The sequence below is a fragment of the Sinohyriopsis cumingii genome, chromosome 3 (genome assembly GCF_028554795.1).
Source record: "Sinohyriopsis cumingii isolate HCF-2022 chromosome 3, ASM2855479v2, whole genome shotgun sequence".
Lineage (NCBI taxonomy): Eukaryota > Metazoa > Mollusca > Bivalvia > Unionida > Unionidae > Sinohyriopsis > Sinohyriopsis cumingii.
The window spans coordinates 64,791,656-64,808,676 of NC_142963.1; the positions used below are offsets into that span (position 1 = coordinate 64,791,656).

The 17,021-nt window shown below is 35.9% G+C and overlaps 1 protein-coding gene across 1 annotated transcript in view; it reads right to left on the reverse strand.

The window, feature by feature from the left end:
- Window positions 1-17,021, reverse strand: part of LOC149803001 (uncharacterized) — a 326,500-nt gene that overhangs the window by 141,082 nt on the left and 168,397 nt on the right. The window contains exons 25-26 of the mRNA XM_089953863.1: window positions 13,182-13,322; window positions 4,181-4,321 (exon numbers count right to left, since the gene is read on the reverse strand). Of these exons, the coding sequence (XP_089809989.1) occupies window positions 4,181-4,321; window positions 13,182-13,322 (282 nt within the window). The remainder of the gene's footprint in view (window positions 1-4,180; window positions 4,322-13,181; window positions 13,323-17,021) is intronic.

Consider the following 17,021-nt stretch of genomic DNA (forward strand, 5'->3'; position numbering starts at 1 on the left):
TGGGACACAGTCTGACACCAATCACCTATGTAACAAATACAGCTATCCCTTGTCATCAAACTGCTTGAGATCTTGATGATATAGACTCATATACTACTATATAAAAATCTGTGTAGAATGTATCTACTGAGTAGCAGCAAGCTGAACAGACACTTCATCACCTTGTTAATATGTGTAAACATCACTCATAATTGTTGTGTGATGCATATATATTTTTTGATCAAAACTGATTAGAAATACAACTTCTAGAATGTAAACAAGTTTAGCTGTTCAAACACAGGAAGATATCTGAACACTTAATTAACACGTATACATGTCACCTGTGAAAGAACTCTTTCTAAACCTTAATATATACAAACATGCATAAAAAGTTAAATTAAAATCTCAAATAGTGTGAGAAGAGAACACCTTATTAGTAAGTGCATCTGTCTCTCGAACTCCTTCAGATATACCTCACTATAAAACTATTCTGGGAGTCAATAGAAGAACAGCGTGATATAAAGTATATACTGCAAACAACAAAGATCCTGAGCAGCCCTAGCATAACGTACCTGCAGATCAGGGTCTATGTTCTTTGTCCTACTGACTACTCATAACAAACTGCACAGACCCAGATCTGCTGGTGCATTATGTGATGGCAGATCTGGGTATGTGCAGTTTGTAGTTGGACTGGACTTAGAATTGATTATATATGGTAAGCAAGGTTGTCTTATACTAGGGTATATTAAATGGAAACTAATATGGTATAATGGAATCTTAAACCATATCTATGTTAACCATATCTATGTTGTATCAGGGACTATATTATATTGAGGATCTTTATAGTGGATGACTAATGTACTAGTTCTTGACAATACAAATCTAAATAACAATTTGTATTAAACTCTGTTAAAAGATACTGCTTTTTTTTCAAGTAATTGCAGTACAGCAATCAGGTGTCAGATTGCCTCATGCCATGTACCTTAGAACATTTGTATTGCTCATAAAAGACACATCTGAGATCTTCATACGTACATGTCTAAGACTGATTGAAATCTGTTCCAAAATACAGCCAACAGAGTGGTAATAATTCAAATGATCTGTTGCCACACCACATATGAAGGAGAAAAAATAAACAAGATCTTGGATCATACCAAGTTTGATCAAAGTTGTGGAAATAAAGCTTCAAAAGTGGTTACAGTTAATTGTCGAAGGACCAATGACAAGCTATTGTGGCAACAGAATAACATCACAAACTCACTCAGCTTCAGGCTAGATCATTGTCATGGAGACACACTGCCTGTTAACACATTAACCCCTGGAGGTTTTTGTCATTTTTGCCTGAAAATCGAGTATGAAACACATTTTGAAAGCTATTTCTGAAGAGATCCGAAAACACCAAATCCCAGGTGATCTTTCAATAACATACTGCCTACATGTGTTAGAAACATTGTTTTTCATTGGCTATTTGGCTCACGCATGAGCAGAAGGGTAAAAGTTGGAGTTCTTTTTTTTTGTTGCTAAACTGAGCCATTATTTTTGTATCGAGACCACTCTTTATATCAAATGCCCATCTTATCCTTCTTTTCAAAGGTTCATCTGTCTGTTTGCAGTTCATACTGGTTTGCCTTAGCTCTGAAACCAAAGAGTCTAAAATCCAGACACAAAATCAGATTCCGACCACGAGCAAATTTTGGGTTAAAAAAAATGAAGTCCACAAAATGAGGTTTTTCCCTCTGTATTTTGTAGTACAACTAGATATTCCAGATTATTTGGTATCATTGTCGAGCTACATCTGTCTACCTTTTTATAATACCAGTGTATCATGTATGACCATGACTATACAGAGCTCGGCATTAGGCTACTACCTCCTGCCATGTTAACTCGTTGCTAGGGGTTAATGTGTTAATAGCTTTGAATGATTCCTGCTCCAAATGTCATACAATAGTTAACTATGAATACTGACCAACATAATGAGCGTGTTTGCTTTATATGAGCTAATAACAAACTAAGACATTTACCATAGTAAAATTATAGAGTTACATTATCAAACCAAGTCACTCATGTTACAAAATAACAAATCGAAGATATCTGAAATACAGAGCATTGCAGATTGTTGGATATTGCCTATACAATGTCTTTTGATTTGTTTTACAGACTTTTAAATGAATAATTCTGTGGGTTGATTTCAATAAAATCAATAACTTCCTTGATTAATGCTCCCTAAGAAATCACATAAATTAAGGGAATTGCAGAATTTGTAGAATTCAAAGGGTGTTTCACACTTTGATGAACACTGCTGTGCATACTACAACATAAGAGCTTTTTCAGTCATGAAGTTCATACAAATGTTTTACAGAGATACCAACCTCTACCAATATGAAATTAAGTCCACTGAGAAATAGTGCATATTTGTGCAATTCATCCAATGTTGATGTCGTGTACATTTAATTTAAAATGTTTGTGACACATGTTGCTTTATAATGTGCTATAATCCTCATCGGCCATATTCTGTTTGTTTTCTTTCTTTCACTTTCTCAGGTGCAGTAGGGCAGGGCCTTTAGGTATTCTTTAACAAAAGAATTCCAATCAGACATTACAAGCACTTCTGTTAACCACTTATGGTTTGCCTAAATAGTATCTGACATAAATTTCTTTTCACAATTACCTCCAGCCATTTCCTAAAATTTGCAGATCACAGGTCTGTTGGTTGATTCTGTAAACTGGCCTATATGATGAGCTACGTTAACATCTTAAACAGGGATCTGCATCTCTAGCTTATTAGTAAGCATGCCCACCATCTTTTCTGCACATATGTCTAATGACACATTCTTCTATCTTCTAGATAATTATTATATTTCTCATATATTGTTCCTGTTCATCGATCTGATTCCATATAGCTAAATTCAGAGTTTGCAGACCTTCAATCACAGTTTTCTTTGCAATCTTTGCCCAATTCTAACACCCAAATCTTCCATTTTAACTGTTCATTTTCAGTCTTGCATTCTAAAATGTCTCCTCTAAGTATTTCAACTTTTTGCTAAAATCATTTTTAAAAAAATCAGGATATCTTCCATAGTCTGTACTAAAGCCTTGTTCAGGGTGGATCTGAGCACACTTTGTGTTTTTGTTATCTATATAGTTCCTGGAAGCCAAATTTACCAAACCTGCAGTTAGTTTATCTAATTTAGTTTCAATGGACTGCGTTTTGTTCATTTCTAGTTCCAAGACTTCATCACCTTGTGAATGCAGCCGCAAATGTAAATATTAATTGATTATACGTTGGTTGGGGGAAAGGCCACCCTAAGACGTGCAGTTAAATGTTAGCTGAGCCAAAATTCAGAATCTGATACAAGTTATTGTAATGGCATAATCTGAGGTTAAAAAATGTGATAATTCTGCCTAATTAGAAATAGTTGGCATCTCTGAATTTATTATTCTTTTAAAAATTAATTTTTGAAATGCAGACATTTTAAAAACTTTAAACAGGATCCATTATAAAGCAGGTCAAAATGTTTCCAGTTATGCACCAAGAAAAATAAGAAATACCTTCAACGATGTTGAAAATTAAAGTACTGTTACTGATACATCTTATGATAAGAGTTGCATACCAATTTAAATTATGTCATTGAGTTTTCTGGTGACCAGTGAAAAATGTCTCGTAAAATAATATATTCATGGATAACTTTTGAGGTTCATCATAACTGCTTGATGACTACTGCTGTGAAACTAGGAAATATAAAAAGAAAAGGATTGTTACGAATTCTAATACTTATTTATCGACCATTCTTTTGGCCTATTTGTTAGAGTATCTGCCTTGGATGTGGGAGGTTGTGGGTTTGATCCCCAGCCAAGTCATACCAAAGACTTACAAAAATGGTACTAACAGCTGTCTCGCTTGGCACTCAGCATTAGGAGGTTAGTGTTAGGACTGGTTGGTCTGGTGTCAAGCTACATTAAAAATCTAAGTCACACACACACACACAAACATTCATATTCCATGTAAGATCAAAATCATACCAGAAACATGGCCTCCACAGTGGCAGAAATCAATTGTTGATGGATGAACAACACATATCAGATGCAGGGATATACCATAAGTTCATTAGACCTTACAGGCATGTGAGCTAAAAATGTCAGGTTTTAATATAATATCTATACTTTAAGATTTTTTCAAATCTAAGTTTTAATTCATCATCACCTTTATCACACCTGGCTCCCAGGTATCCTGGTGCACAAAGAAAATTTGGGCAAGTTCCATTTGTTTTAACACATGCAGCCCCATTTCTACAATTGGCACATCTGTACATGCAAGCATCACCATAATATCCATCTTTGCATCCTAGAAAGAGAACAGACACAACATTAGTAATAATGAGATGTCCTTGAACCTGAAAATCAGATTTTCAATTATATAAGCATAATAAATAAAGTGGTTTGCAGAGAGTTGTTTGATATATATATATATATATATATATATATATATATATATATACACACACACATCGGTATAAGCTCTTGGTATTTAGCCCAATGAACAAAACAGTACATGTTCTCTGTCACTCTTTTCTTCATACTTAATTTTTTTTCTATACCTAAATATAAGTCCAAATCTGTTTTTCAAGTGAAAAGTTTGGGGGAAAATATTTGAAAAAAGAATGGGGGTCTTATTTTAAAAGATATTTAATGAAGACATAAAGGCAGGCCTTGAAAATATATTGGACAATTTATGTTTGTTTTTAGTTGATTTTTTCAGAGTTTTTTTGAGAAATTGGCTTGAATCCCACAATTACAAATCCTGACAGATCCTGGTATGTGCATACATCTTACTTGATGTAACACCCAGTTATCCACAAATAATGTAGTAAATGCACAACCCCTCTCTCTGATCAAAACTATCATAAAAAATATTTATGTGTCTTGATGCAGGCATGCCACAATGAGCAAAAAAGGTGTTAAATATGCCCAGAACATCAAACTTTTCATGGAACTTACCAACGAACATGCCTGATAGCTGCTCCTATACTAACTTAAGGGTTAACAGAATATCAAGATTTTACAAGTTGTTTTATGCAGCACGACCTTATTGGGAAAGAGAATTCGTCTCCAAAGTAAACAGCAAGCAATACACTAAAGAGAGCTACTGCAACCATTCCAGTACGTATATACTCATCAGTGGAGTGAACTTGTCATAAGTTTTAACCACATGAAATTTACCCAAATAATAATTTAAAGACACATAAATATTCTAAAAAATAGTGCAAGTACAATCAGTCCTCAACATGCCTACATTCTAAGATGCATCAACTCCATTCGCAAAAATCTTTCAGTTGATGCCACTAAAACACTTGTGTGTTCATTAGTACTTTCAAGACTGGACTATTGTAACTCAATTCTGTCTGATTCATCTCAATATCTACTCCACAAACTTCAAAAAGTTCAAAACACAGCTGCTCGGATCATACTTAGAGTACCACGATCACAGCACACTTCCCCGCTGCTCTGTACCCTACACTGGCTATCCATTCAATCCAGAATCAAACACAAAATTTGTTCTCTGTGCTACGTTTCACTGATGGACTCCAGTCCAACATACCTATCTGACCTCACCCATGTGTATACACCAGCAACACACTTACACTCCTCTTCTGACAATCGTATACTCATTATTCCCACTATGAAAATGAAGTCATATGGATAACGTTCTTTTGCATACCATGGCCCAGCAACGTGGAATGAATTGCCCACTGAACTTCTACACAAAGCCACAGGGATCCCATTCAAGAGTGCTCTTAAAACCCACTTATTTCGACTGCAAGAACAAACTTAAAGATCTAATAATGTTTCCTACCTTAAATATTTTCAGCATGTTTTTTATGTTTTCTAATTTCATGGTGTTTGTTTTTTTGTAATCATATCATTATATGTTTTTTATGTTATAGGTGTTGTCTAATGTTGTAAAGTGCTTAGAGCTTCTAAAGATTAGGCGCTATACAAAGTCCTTATTATCATTATTATTATAATGACTAATGACTATTAAGTATACAAATTACATGGTAATCCACTAAACAGTGCAAGAGTATTTGCATTCATAAAATTATGTCATACATTGCAACCAAAGTTGTAAGTTTAAAAAAATGGCATTAACTTACAAAAAAATGTAAAAGAACAACACTTTATGTGCATCATAACATGTAGCAAGTTTTACGGCAATCCATGAAAAGGTTGTACCATATTTCATGTTATTTTTCGTACCCTTTAATTTTTCGTACACCATCAAGCCATAAAAATATTAATTAATTAAATCTATTATATTTTTTCATACACAAAACTTGATATTCTTTTTGGTCATCCTATTATTTTTTGTACATAAAACGATCTACTGTGAAGATTTCCTTTTGCCAAAGTGATAAAAAAGGTACTGCTCTTTAAATTTTACAGCTAAGAATAAGAGACAAAAATCACTGTTTTGTTGCATTTTTATTTATCTTTTATTTTTATTTCATTTTGTTAAAATTTAAGACAGGTTCCCATTTCAAACGTCTTCAAAAATATACCAAAGTTCGATTTAGGTACATCAGATGACCAGGGTATTGTTTTGCTAAGCAAGTTATGAATAGTGACTAACTTTGGGCACGTTCTTAACTGAGGCATCGAATGGTGAAACAGGAGATTCACGCAATATAATAATCATCATTTATAATCATGCATGTAGGTCATTGATAATTTATTTATTTTATTATTGTATTTCACTACATATTTTTATGTTTTTTATTTGCATCATGTTTCAAACAGCGCCAGAAAAAATACTGATGCATCACAATTCTTTGCCGAGTACATCTGGCATAATCCCATATCAGAAATAAAAAAAATTGTTTCCTCAGTGAAACACAAACTTGAATAATCTGTTATCATTGTGTAAATGTGTAACTGAGGCATCTAATAATGAAAAAGAAAAAACTGAAGAAATATTTACCAATTATAAGTGTGTAGAAAGCCCTTTGCTCAGCTTACTCAGAAAGGGCAACTGTTTTGTTAACTGAGAATCTATTCACATTCATCACATTGCTTTTCTTTTGTCTTTTGTACTGGCGAGAAAATATAATGATTGATTTGTTGTCATTACAATATATACCACTATTCATTAACAGCAGGACAACATCGTTAATGAGTGCTCTTTATTACATCAGTGTAACAAAGAAACACGCGCATTTGAAAAAAAATGAGTTCTGAAGCCATCTGAGTTTATTTATCCAGAAAAAACAATATCTCGGTACAGGATGAAATAAAGACCACAGACCATTGGGCAATTAATCTTATCTTATTGTCTCAATATGGTAATGCAGTAAAAACTATAAAAACCCAGTTAGTTTTAATCATAAATGCAAAAGTCATTGACTCCATGAAAAATATTCATAGGACAAAGAAAGGATCAATCCCAGGTGCTGGCCAACACTTGATGTATTCTCATGAAAAGAAGCAGGAAATTCTATCCTGGTTACTCTGTATGTGAGACCATCACATGCCTGCAACAATTGAGATGTTGCAAAATTATGCTACTGCAGTTATTTATGAGGAAAATTCAAAGTTTCAGGGCTCAAGAGGATGGGTTGATAGCTTTTTCAAGCAAAATGGACTTGCATTGAGATGCAGAACTACAATATCTCAAAAACTACCTCGAGACCTAGATGAAAAAATAGGCTTCTTTACCAGATACGTAAAAAGTCTGCAGGAGAAGGAATCTGATGAACATTTAATTGGAAATATGGACAAAATGCCAGTCTATTTAGACTTGGTTCCAGAGAAGACAGTTGATAAAGTCGGGATGAGAGATGTGCGTAATAGAGGTACCAGCAGTTACAAGCAGCATTTAACTTGTGTATTGACATGCCTGGCATCTGGTGACTTGTTGCCACCCATGATAATCTATCGGGGAAAAAGAAACTTAAAAATTGTAAAGATCCCAAAGGAAGTTGTAGTGAAAGTTCAACAAAAAGCATGGATGGATGAACACCTAATGTTGGATTATATTGATGAAGTTTGGAAAGCGCAAACCTTCTCTCCTAGTGTTGGATTCATTCTGTGGCCATTTGACTGATGTAGTTACAAACTCCATGAAAAAATCCAGAACAACAATGGCAGTAATCTCTGGTGGATGCACAAGTAAACTGCAGCCACTGGATGTATATTTAAATAAACTTTTTCAAGGGACTGCTGCGGAAAAAATGGTGAACGTACATGAAGGACCAGGCTTCCAAAAATATTACAACCAGGGAAGCCCCTTCAAAACAGCAGATGACTGACTGGATTTTTGAAGCCAGTGAAGAGTTAAAGAAGAAAAAGGACAAGATAATCAGTAGTTTCAAAGTTACTGGCATTTCAAATGCAATAAATGGTCAAGAGGATCACTGCATAAGGAGTGACAATGAAACTCCATTGGAAAGTCTTTTTAGTGACAAAAAATGTGAATGGTTTGAGGGTTTTGAGCTGGAAAACTTGTAAAACTCTTGAAAATTATGAATTGGATCTCATAATCATATTCAAAACGATTTACTTATTCAGGTTTTAATCACCAATGGAATATAATAGTGCCCTTGTAGTGTTGACATAAGGAATAACACAACTGACAGGTAACTGAACAATAAAGATTATTCTCTCTCTTTCTTTCTTTCTCTTTCTCTCTTATAACAATAATCTGGATTTGTACATAAATTTGTATGTTAGGTTGTCAAATGTCGTGTGTTCCGTAGACCTTGTCCGGTTATAATCCCTTTATTTTTCAAACACGGTCATTACCACAAAATGATAATTATTTATTTTACATATAATTTTTCGTACACTGAAATTAATAATAATTTTTTTTGTGTACGAAAAATTACATGAAATACAGGGTGGCTTTTATTGGGAGGGGGACTAATTTTAATGATGTAATACGTACCTGTTGCTTTTGAATCTGTAGTACTTTTCTGGATGTAAATACCCAACCAAATGATGAAACTTGCATTCTCCCAGATTACCTGTGGTGTTCCAAGGTCCCCAGCAGAGTGAGAAAAAGACAATTTGACAACTCTATCTTTACTCTCAGCATCTCCAACACAGATTGGATCTTGTCTGATCTGTCCAGAGGGACACAGACTAATCATATATCTGTTAAAAAATTCATCCCTACATCAACAAAATCTTGAGATAGATTTAACTCTGATTTCTCTGAGTCTGATAGAAGACCAAGCATGATCACTATAGACAAACAGTGAGACAGGTCTAGTCTGAGGGACTCTATACTGCCATTGTATATCAACCACCTATCCAATATTGGATTGGGATAGCTAATGGCCTTAAATGGGCTGCAACTACTCCAAATTGAACCTGGAAAAAAGCTCTGGGTGTGGAAGTTATGCAGAAAAGCAGAGCTCAGAACTGGAAGACCTCCCCATCTAAACAAAATCTGATGTATTTCCTATGTGGAGAAAATTTTATGGCATTGTTGACTGAGGCCATGGTCTCCAACCCTCCAGCAAAAAAAAAATCTGTTGAGGATGGAAAGGTTGACAATTAGATGAGATTTCCCCCTCTTTTGGGAACCAGGAAAATCCGTGAATAGAAGGACAGAAATTGGTCTTTTAACACCCTCCCTATTTCACCCTTCCAAGGAAGGGAATGTACCTCTTCCTTTAACTGGACCAAAGTTGCATGTTGGATGTAACTGGGGGACCATACTGCAGGATGGATATCCTGGAACTGAAGCCAGTAGCCATCTCTTATGACAGAAAGGGTCCAACCATTGACCATTACGCCTGGTCAAGTAACCAAAAAGAGGTTTAGTCTGGCACCAATGTGAACCAAAGGAATAGATATGGTTTGCAGGAGAGGGAGCAAGTCCCTAGTACTGTCCAACCTTGTTCTTGGGAAAGAGTGAAGGCTATTAACTTTTTCCTTGTACCTTGAAGGTGTGCCCTTCTAGGATCCATTTGATGATGAAGAGCTCTGAAATGGTGTTGTTGCTTTGACTGGTGGCTGCATGGCTTTAAAGAATTTAGCTGGTGGGCCCTAGGAGCAGTCAGGATGATTCAGCTTCTTAGCTAGCTTCTAACAGCCTGAAGTGGGTGCAAGGGACCAGTGGTGATGGTCTATCAGATCCTGATTAGCAACATAAGTTGATGAACCCTCCAAACAGTCTCCTCCTTCAGTAGGGTAGCCCTCAGAAGGTTCTTACTGTGCTCTATTAAGACCTTGGAAGTATCCAGTGCCATATCCTTGCAGAGGTGGAAAAGCTCTGCAGAAAAGGCCAATGATGCCTAGAAGTGTTTGCATTGTTTCCATCAAATGATGGAGAGCCATTGACAGCTGATATTCCTCTTTCAACTGGTTTAATGAGGCTGCTGAAAAGAGGTTAGCATACGAGGCTATGATCACTAATAACCCAGCCTTTTGTTCTAAGGATTCCAGTGTGTTCACTTGAAGTGGAACCCAGGTTCCCACAGAAACTACTTGAGCTGCTTTGGCATCAAAAGTTAGAGTTTTAGTGGGCCAGGAAGGTATTTGAACCTTGTAGCTGGAAGCAGCTACAAAGATTGTAATGTAGCAGAAGGGACATAAATAAATCTTTGAGAGAGCTCCTTGTCAGAACTGAGTGAAGAGGGAGCAAGAGATGTGGCTGTGAGATTGCCCCAGAAAGTTTCTCCAGAATGGAAAGGATTTGGAATTACTTGAACCTGAAGGTTTGGGATACAGACTGTTAGGCAAGAGGTGGTAAATCTCATTCAGTGCTTTACTGAATGACCTGGATTCCTCCTCCTCTGTCTCCTTACCTGAATTTTAAAAAGGGTAGGAGACCCAAAGGAAGGGGGTTGCCTAGAGCATTTTGAGGAAGAACGTCTATCCTCCCCACTCTAATTTTAGACCCCACCAGGCAAGACAAAGTAGGTATATGGCCTGCAGACACAACTTCACTACTATGCAGCCCCGAGTGGCTGAGTGGTCTATAGTGCTCACCATTATGGATCACTGCCATCTCACCTCTGTCTGCGTGGGTTTAAGTCTTAGGCTTGGCCAATATGGGTATGTGAGAAACCTTGCCGGTAGCTTCTTGTGGGTCGGTGGTTCTTTCCGGGGTTTTCCCTGGTTCTTCCTCCACCATTTATACTGGCTGGAATGTATAGTCTATCTTGTGCTGAAAAATGGTGTTGATCCAAAACAACAACAACTACAATGCAGCCCAGGTCTAACAGTCCATGGCTACATGTAGTGAAATGGCAAAATTGCATCCCTGTGAAGGAAGGCCCCACATCCCATACCGATTTAGAGTTTAGAGGGATAATAGGGAAGGGAGGGGGATTCTGATATGATCCCTTGCCCCAATCTGGCACCTGTAAGCTGATTCCCAGTACCCAGTGGGATGAAATGTTATTCTGGAGATAAGAGAGTTGGCCTGATCCATATCTCCATACTATATGTGCTCAAATGAACTAAGCCTAGTGCCTTGTGTTTGGACAATAACTTTACAGGTGACTTTTCTCTGTGGTGAGATCCATCCCCATATCTGAAAAGACTTAGATCATTCCATTTCCCAGAAGGCTATATTGTGTTGCCAACAACAGGTCATGAGGTCTGAAAGGGTGCAGCTCCTGCCTTATGGGGGGGGGGGGTAACAATACTCACGATAAGCCCTTTACCAGGCTGTGGTCAATACAGAATACTGATCCCTCTCATGGAAGGGGTGATTCAATTTCTGCCCTTATGGATGTGAGTGGATGCTACTCCTCAATGAGGGGAGGGCATGATTAGCTTTCTATCCAAGTGGAAAAGTTAATGGTGCTGCTCCTTCCTGTCAAGAGTTCACAACCCACTCTCCCTCAAGGAATGGGGACAGTACTGCTCCTTCCTCTCCAAATGTTTATGCCTTCTCTTGGGAGGGGGAAAATTAATCCTAGCAGACTCCAGGGGGACTTAGGCAATCTATTTCTGAGACCCGAGGGACTCAAAGAAAGAAAATTGAGAAAACCCTGGCGAAGACAAGGATACCTTCTGCCTCACTTGGTATGTTCATCACTGCATGAGATTCCATATCTTGTCAGATCTAATGATACAAAATAGACAGCTGTCTGTCCTCTTACAATGCATACTGGATAAATAAGTGTGGGGTGTGTGTGTGTCCCAGGGGGATTTCTTGTAGACACACTTTCCCACACCTTGCTTATATATTGTTCCTGAAATAAAGATGCTTAAAGGAGACTTAATCCACAAAAAATTTACAAGTTAGTATGCACCTGGTAAAGTGTGGACTAAGTCTAAGCTAATATAAGTTATTCAGCGAAGAGACACCTTACGAGGGTGTTTCACCAAGATTAAATACTAAAATGGAAGCAATGCTAAGCTTTCAGAACAAAAAAGCAATAAATAAATCAATCAGACTTAAAAATTAAAAATTAGCACAAAGAAGCAATAGGTTATGATTGCTAATTATAAGGGAAAAGTTAAAATAGGTAACCTGAAACTAAAATGGGAATGAACCTGAGTTTGATTACTGTATCATCATGAATGAAGTGAAGTGGTGTGTGACCTGCTTACCATGCATAAAAATGTCGCAATTCACAATATAGGTAAAGTGGATAAAATGACTCGCAAGGATAGGGAAGTAAAAAAATTTACCTACCCTTTGCTGCATGTGACAATGATAAGCCATCATGGAAAACAGATCGAATGCTTCAGATGCCATAAATTTAGACAAAAACAAAAACTCTGTGAATCAATGTATTATACATACTAGGAAGCTGGCAAGAGGAGAATACCAATGCTTCATTTATAACAAATGAACAACCACCTGTTTCTGTTTAGGCATGTTGTCCACCATGGTATTTCTCTTGTCTTGAGCAAGGCAGACTGAGATCTTTGCAGCAGCTATCAATCTGAAGACCTCATGTAAGATTGGTCAGTTGCCCAAATGAGCTTTTTTTTTAAAAAAGTTATTATTATAATAATAAATGTGCCCCGTTCTTCTATCACAATTCGGGCATAAAAATTGCTTCAGTGGTGTTTCATCTATTCAGCTGACTGGATATGAATGAAAACATGCTTTCAAAATTTCATGTGTCATTGTCAAATGGTTTTGTATAATCCAAGCTAGAACAGATTTTGTATTAACATAATGAGATTTAAACAGACAGCAGCATTAATAACAGATCAAGATATATCTGCATACATACCAACATCACATAAAGCAGTTGTGTATCCAGGTTCACACAAACTATCAGGGCAGGTTCCATTTATTTTGTTGCATGAAACTCCATTCTTGCAGTTGCCACATGTTTTTGCACAAAAATAACCATACTTTCCATCAGGACAATCTGAAAAAAGTTTGTATTAGTCAAAATAACCCATTAATATATTTGTTTTTGAAAAACAATTTGATAGGATAATTGTATTAGTCAAATAATAAATGAAAGATTCATTAGTATATATGTGAGAAAAAAAATGACTTTATTTCCCCTATGTCTTTGGATCACATGAGATGGAACCAGGTACACCACTCCCTCGATAACTCGCGCACATCGGGGTCCAGAAACATCGACCGCACTATAAGCGAGGGGCGAGTTATCGAGGGACCTATAAAATAAGCCCAAAACCAATAAAGTGATTGACGACGAAACGGAAAAATGGGGGGGGGGGGGGTAGGCAGATTATACTGTTGAATATTCACTTTATAATCGTTCTGAGATTAACTGTTAATAAATATCTCTTCATAATGGTGTACTTTATTATTTTCTCATAGGACAACATTAAAAATTTCAGGATAAATTACAGTATATTGAGGCGATCATCGAAAACATTATTCCACATGGTTTCCATTCGCTGAACATGTGTACCACTTCACACATTGTGTCTACGTCACTAATTTTTATGTTGAATTGTATACATTCTAGTTTTATTGTTTGAGCCAAATTATAATTTTTTTTTTACACAAAAGATCGACTCTTTTCGAGAAACAGTGTCGATCGAACGATAGATAGATAGATTTGAATGCGATAGAAGTAAAATGGAAAAAAAAAAAAACGAGTTAATCAGTACTAACATATTTAATTGGTCTCAAATTTAAAACAACGTAAATTAGAACAAGTTAATACTTGCCGTTTGTGCCACGCTTGACAAACATCAATTCACTTTTTGAAAAAATCAGTTAATTTTTTTTGTGTGTGTTACTCCTTGGTTTCTCTGCCGCCGAGCAAAATCCCTCAGATTTCTCAACTGCATGAGCTTTACGTAGTCAACATTTTGGGTCTCCAGCCACCTTATGGCAATATCAAAATATTTGCTTCCTGTGCAGAGGGGTGGGGGTGCAACATCTGTGTCTGCATCACTTTCAACACTTGTGTTATTCCAGTTAGAATCGTCTTCTGCTGCAAATTTGTTCTCTATAGAAATAATTACAGTTTCATCTGACATGTATGCGGCTGTAGGGCAATCATTGTCAGAACAAATCCACTCCTCCATCAAGAGAAACGCCCATCTCAGGACCATGAGTCTGTACTAATTTCTCCCAAACAGCCTCGGCATTAATGACATCAGTTTCACTGAAACATTCGAAGTCACTATCGTCGTCGTTGTCTCTGTTACTGTTTTGCTTTACGTCAAAGGCAGCTCCAAGACCCTTAATCCAGCACCCGAGGTCTCTTGTAATCGATTTTTTTTTAAATGCAACAAACACTTCCCCAAGTTGTTGATCAAAACAAAGCCGGCATGTACATGTAATTAGGTTCTCACAGAAGTACTCACGGGTTTCGATGTGACGGTCGATTGACTCTTTTCATGTTTTCAATGAACAGACTATGTTGTAATTATAATGTTTACACTGAAACGGAATTAAAGGATTAGAACGTGACTTTCACACAGGAAGTCGTTTAATTGGTGTTTATTTCATTCTCTGTTGCCACCTGTTAACATTTACCAGAAGTTTTCATTGATCGCTATTTCACCAGACTGTTTATTTACAGTATAATGACAACTATTTATCCTAAAAACTTACATAATATATGATATCTTTAAACAGAGGTCTCGCTAGGATTTTAAAACTGGGTCTTTCTGCCTCTGAATTCAATCACTAAATATCAGTATATTTTTTCACTCGGCCGCCAAGTCAAAGCCTTTGAACTAGCCGCCTAGCTGTTGCATCATGTTCTTTTTTTTTTTTTAATGTACTCTTATGAAATAGCAACAGTACATCAAAGAGTCTTTCAGTCAATGAATTCTGTCATTGTAAATATCAGCACAGTAAACTGATCAACACATTTTCCCACAAAGCAGGTGGCTGAAACAGGACCGGCAAATCTTTGAATTTTCCCGAGCACCTATTACATGCGTACGGAGGACTCCCGCCTTTTCTGCGTCCCAGATCAAAAATTGGCATCCAAATACGCGTAATTAAGCGTTTTCGAGATCTCTGAAATTAATTCTTCTCTAGAACTTGCAAATTTCAAAATATGGATTATATTTTTACGGGCATTAATCACCATTTTCGATGATAAAACGAGCAATGTATCAAGGTTTAATTTATCAATTCTTATCGTAATTTTTTTCATGTTCAGCATATTTTAAAGATATTTTAAATACATTTTCTCTGGAAAAAATCGGGAGCCAAGACGGACACCGCGTTATAAGCGGGATCGCGAGTTATCCGGGCGCGAGTTATCGAGGGAGCGGTGTACATGACAAGTCAGTGAGTTGATCCAGCATTAGAAGTCAATAATTGGAGTTCAATGTAATTTGACAGATTTAATAGGGTCTGTAAAAAGGAATTCCTTTAAAAATTATTTAAATAAATGAAATTTTGCATACCTGGTCAAACAATATTTAGCTAATAATTAAGGCAAAAGGTTTCTACAAGACTGTTCCACTCTGATGTGATCTCAGTGAATAATCTTTATAAATCATATACCTCCAGAAGAAAGTTTGAATTTATGTGGGAATGTGTCTTATATAATGACTGAATCACTGACCAAGCATTTTACAAATTTAAAATATTTTGCTTTAAAATTTCATTTTTTAAAATACATTTATGAGAATTCTTTAAGTTTTATCCTTCATACTGTATTACTTCATGTTTACATTATTTTAAAGGTTATGTACCAGTATATCTATCTTATATATTATTCATAATAACAGTTTCTGTAACAGCCCTTTAATGACATTTTTAATTCTAAGATTCTATGAATTGGTTTTGTACTATTAAAATGGGTCATGCATAATGTGTACTATTTCATCCATAATTTCAAGATCGATGTACTGAAGAATGGGGAAAAACATCATGTGATCCAAATAGGCCGCAAGTGACATTAATGGAAGTCACATGTGTTTCTGACAAAGGCTCTTGATCGACTTTTAATTAGCCATTTTGAATTGGCTGATTTGTTAACATTCTGAAATACAAGATGATTCATTGACAGCTTGGTATAAGCTGTATGAAAATTATGCATTATCTTTCAACATAAAAGCAAGTAGAAGTGGAAATCAAAGTTCTTAAAGTTTGATGGTTTTTAAGAACTTAAGGAGAGTTATTCATCTACTATTGTTGCAATTACTGTGCTCAGAACATTAATCTTAAAAGAAATTTGAAACCAATATGAAAACTATATATTTTGAGTTTATTCAAAGAACATACTTAGATAATAGTAATCAAAGACTATTTTGATTATTTTGGATTTACTGTGAATTCACTTCAAGACATTTGGATCTAAGATGATTTTTTTTTCTGTAATGTTGGCACATCAGTACATCACTGTTATCATTTGGAATACCTCTGAAATGTATTCAGATTACACTGGAACTACTGAGACTGAAAGAACATTTTAGGAAATAGGAATTCATTCACAATATTCTGAGTTATTTTTAATTATTTCACTTTGTATTTTAGGGAATAAATTAATATTTTGAATTTTTAAAAACTTGTTGGTTTGCTTCTTCTGTGTTATGTAGTTAAGCCTCAAGAGTTTTAACACAAAGGATTTATCTTCCACAAGTTTCTGTGACATTATTAATTTTAACATTTTTAG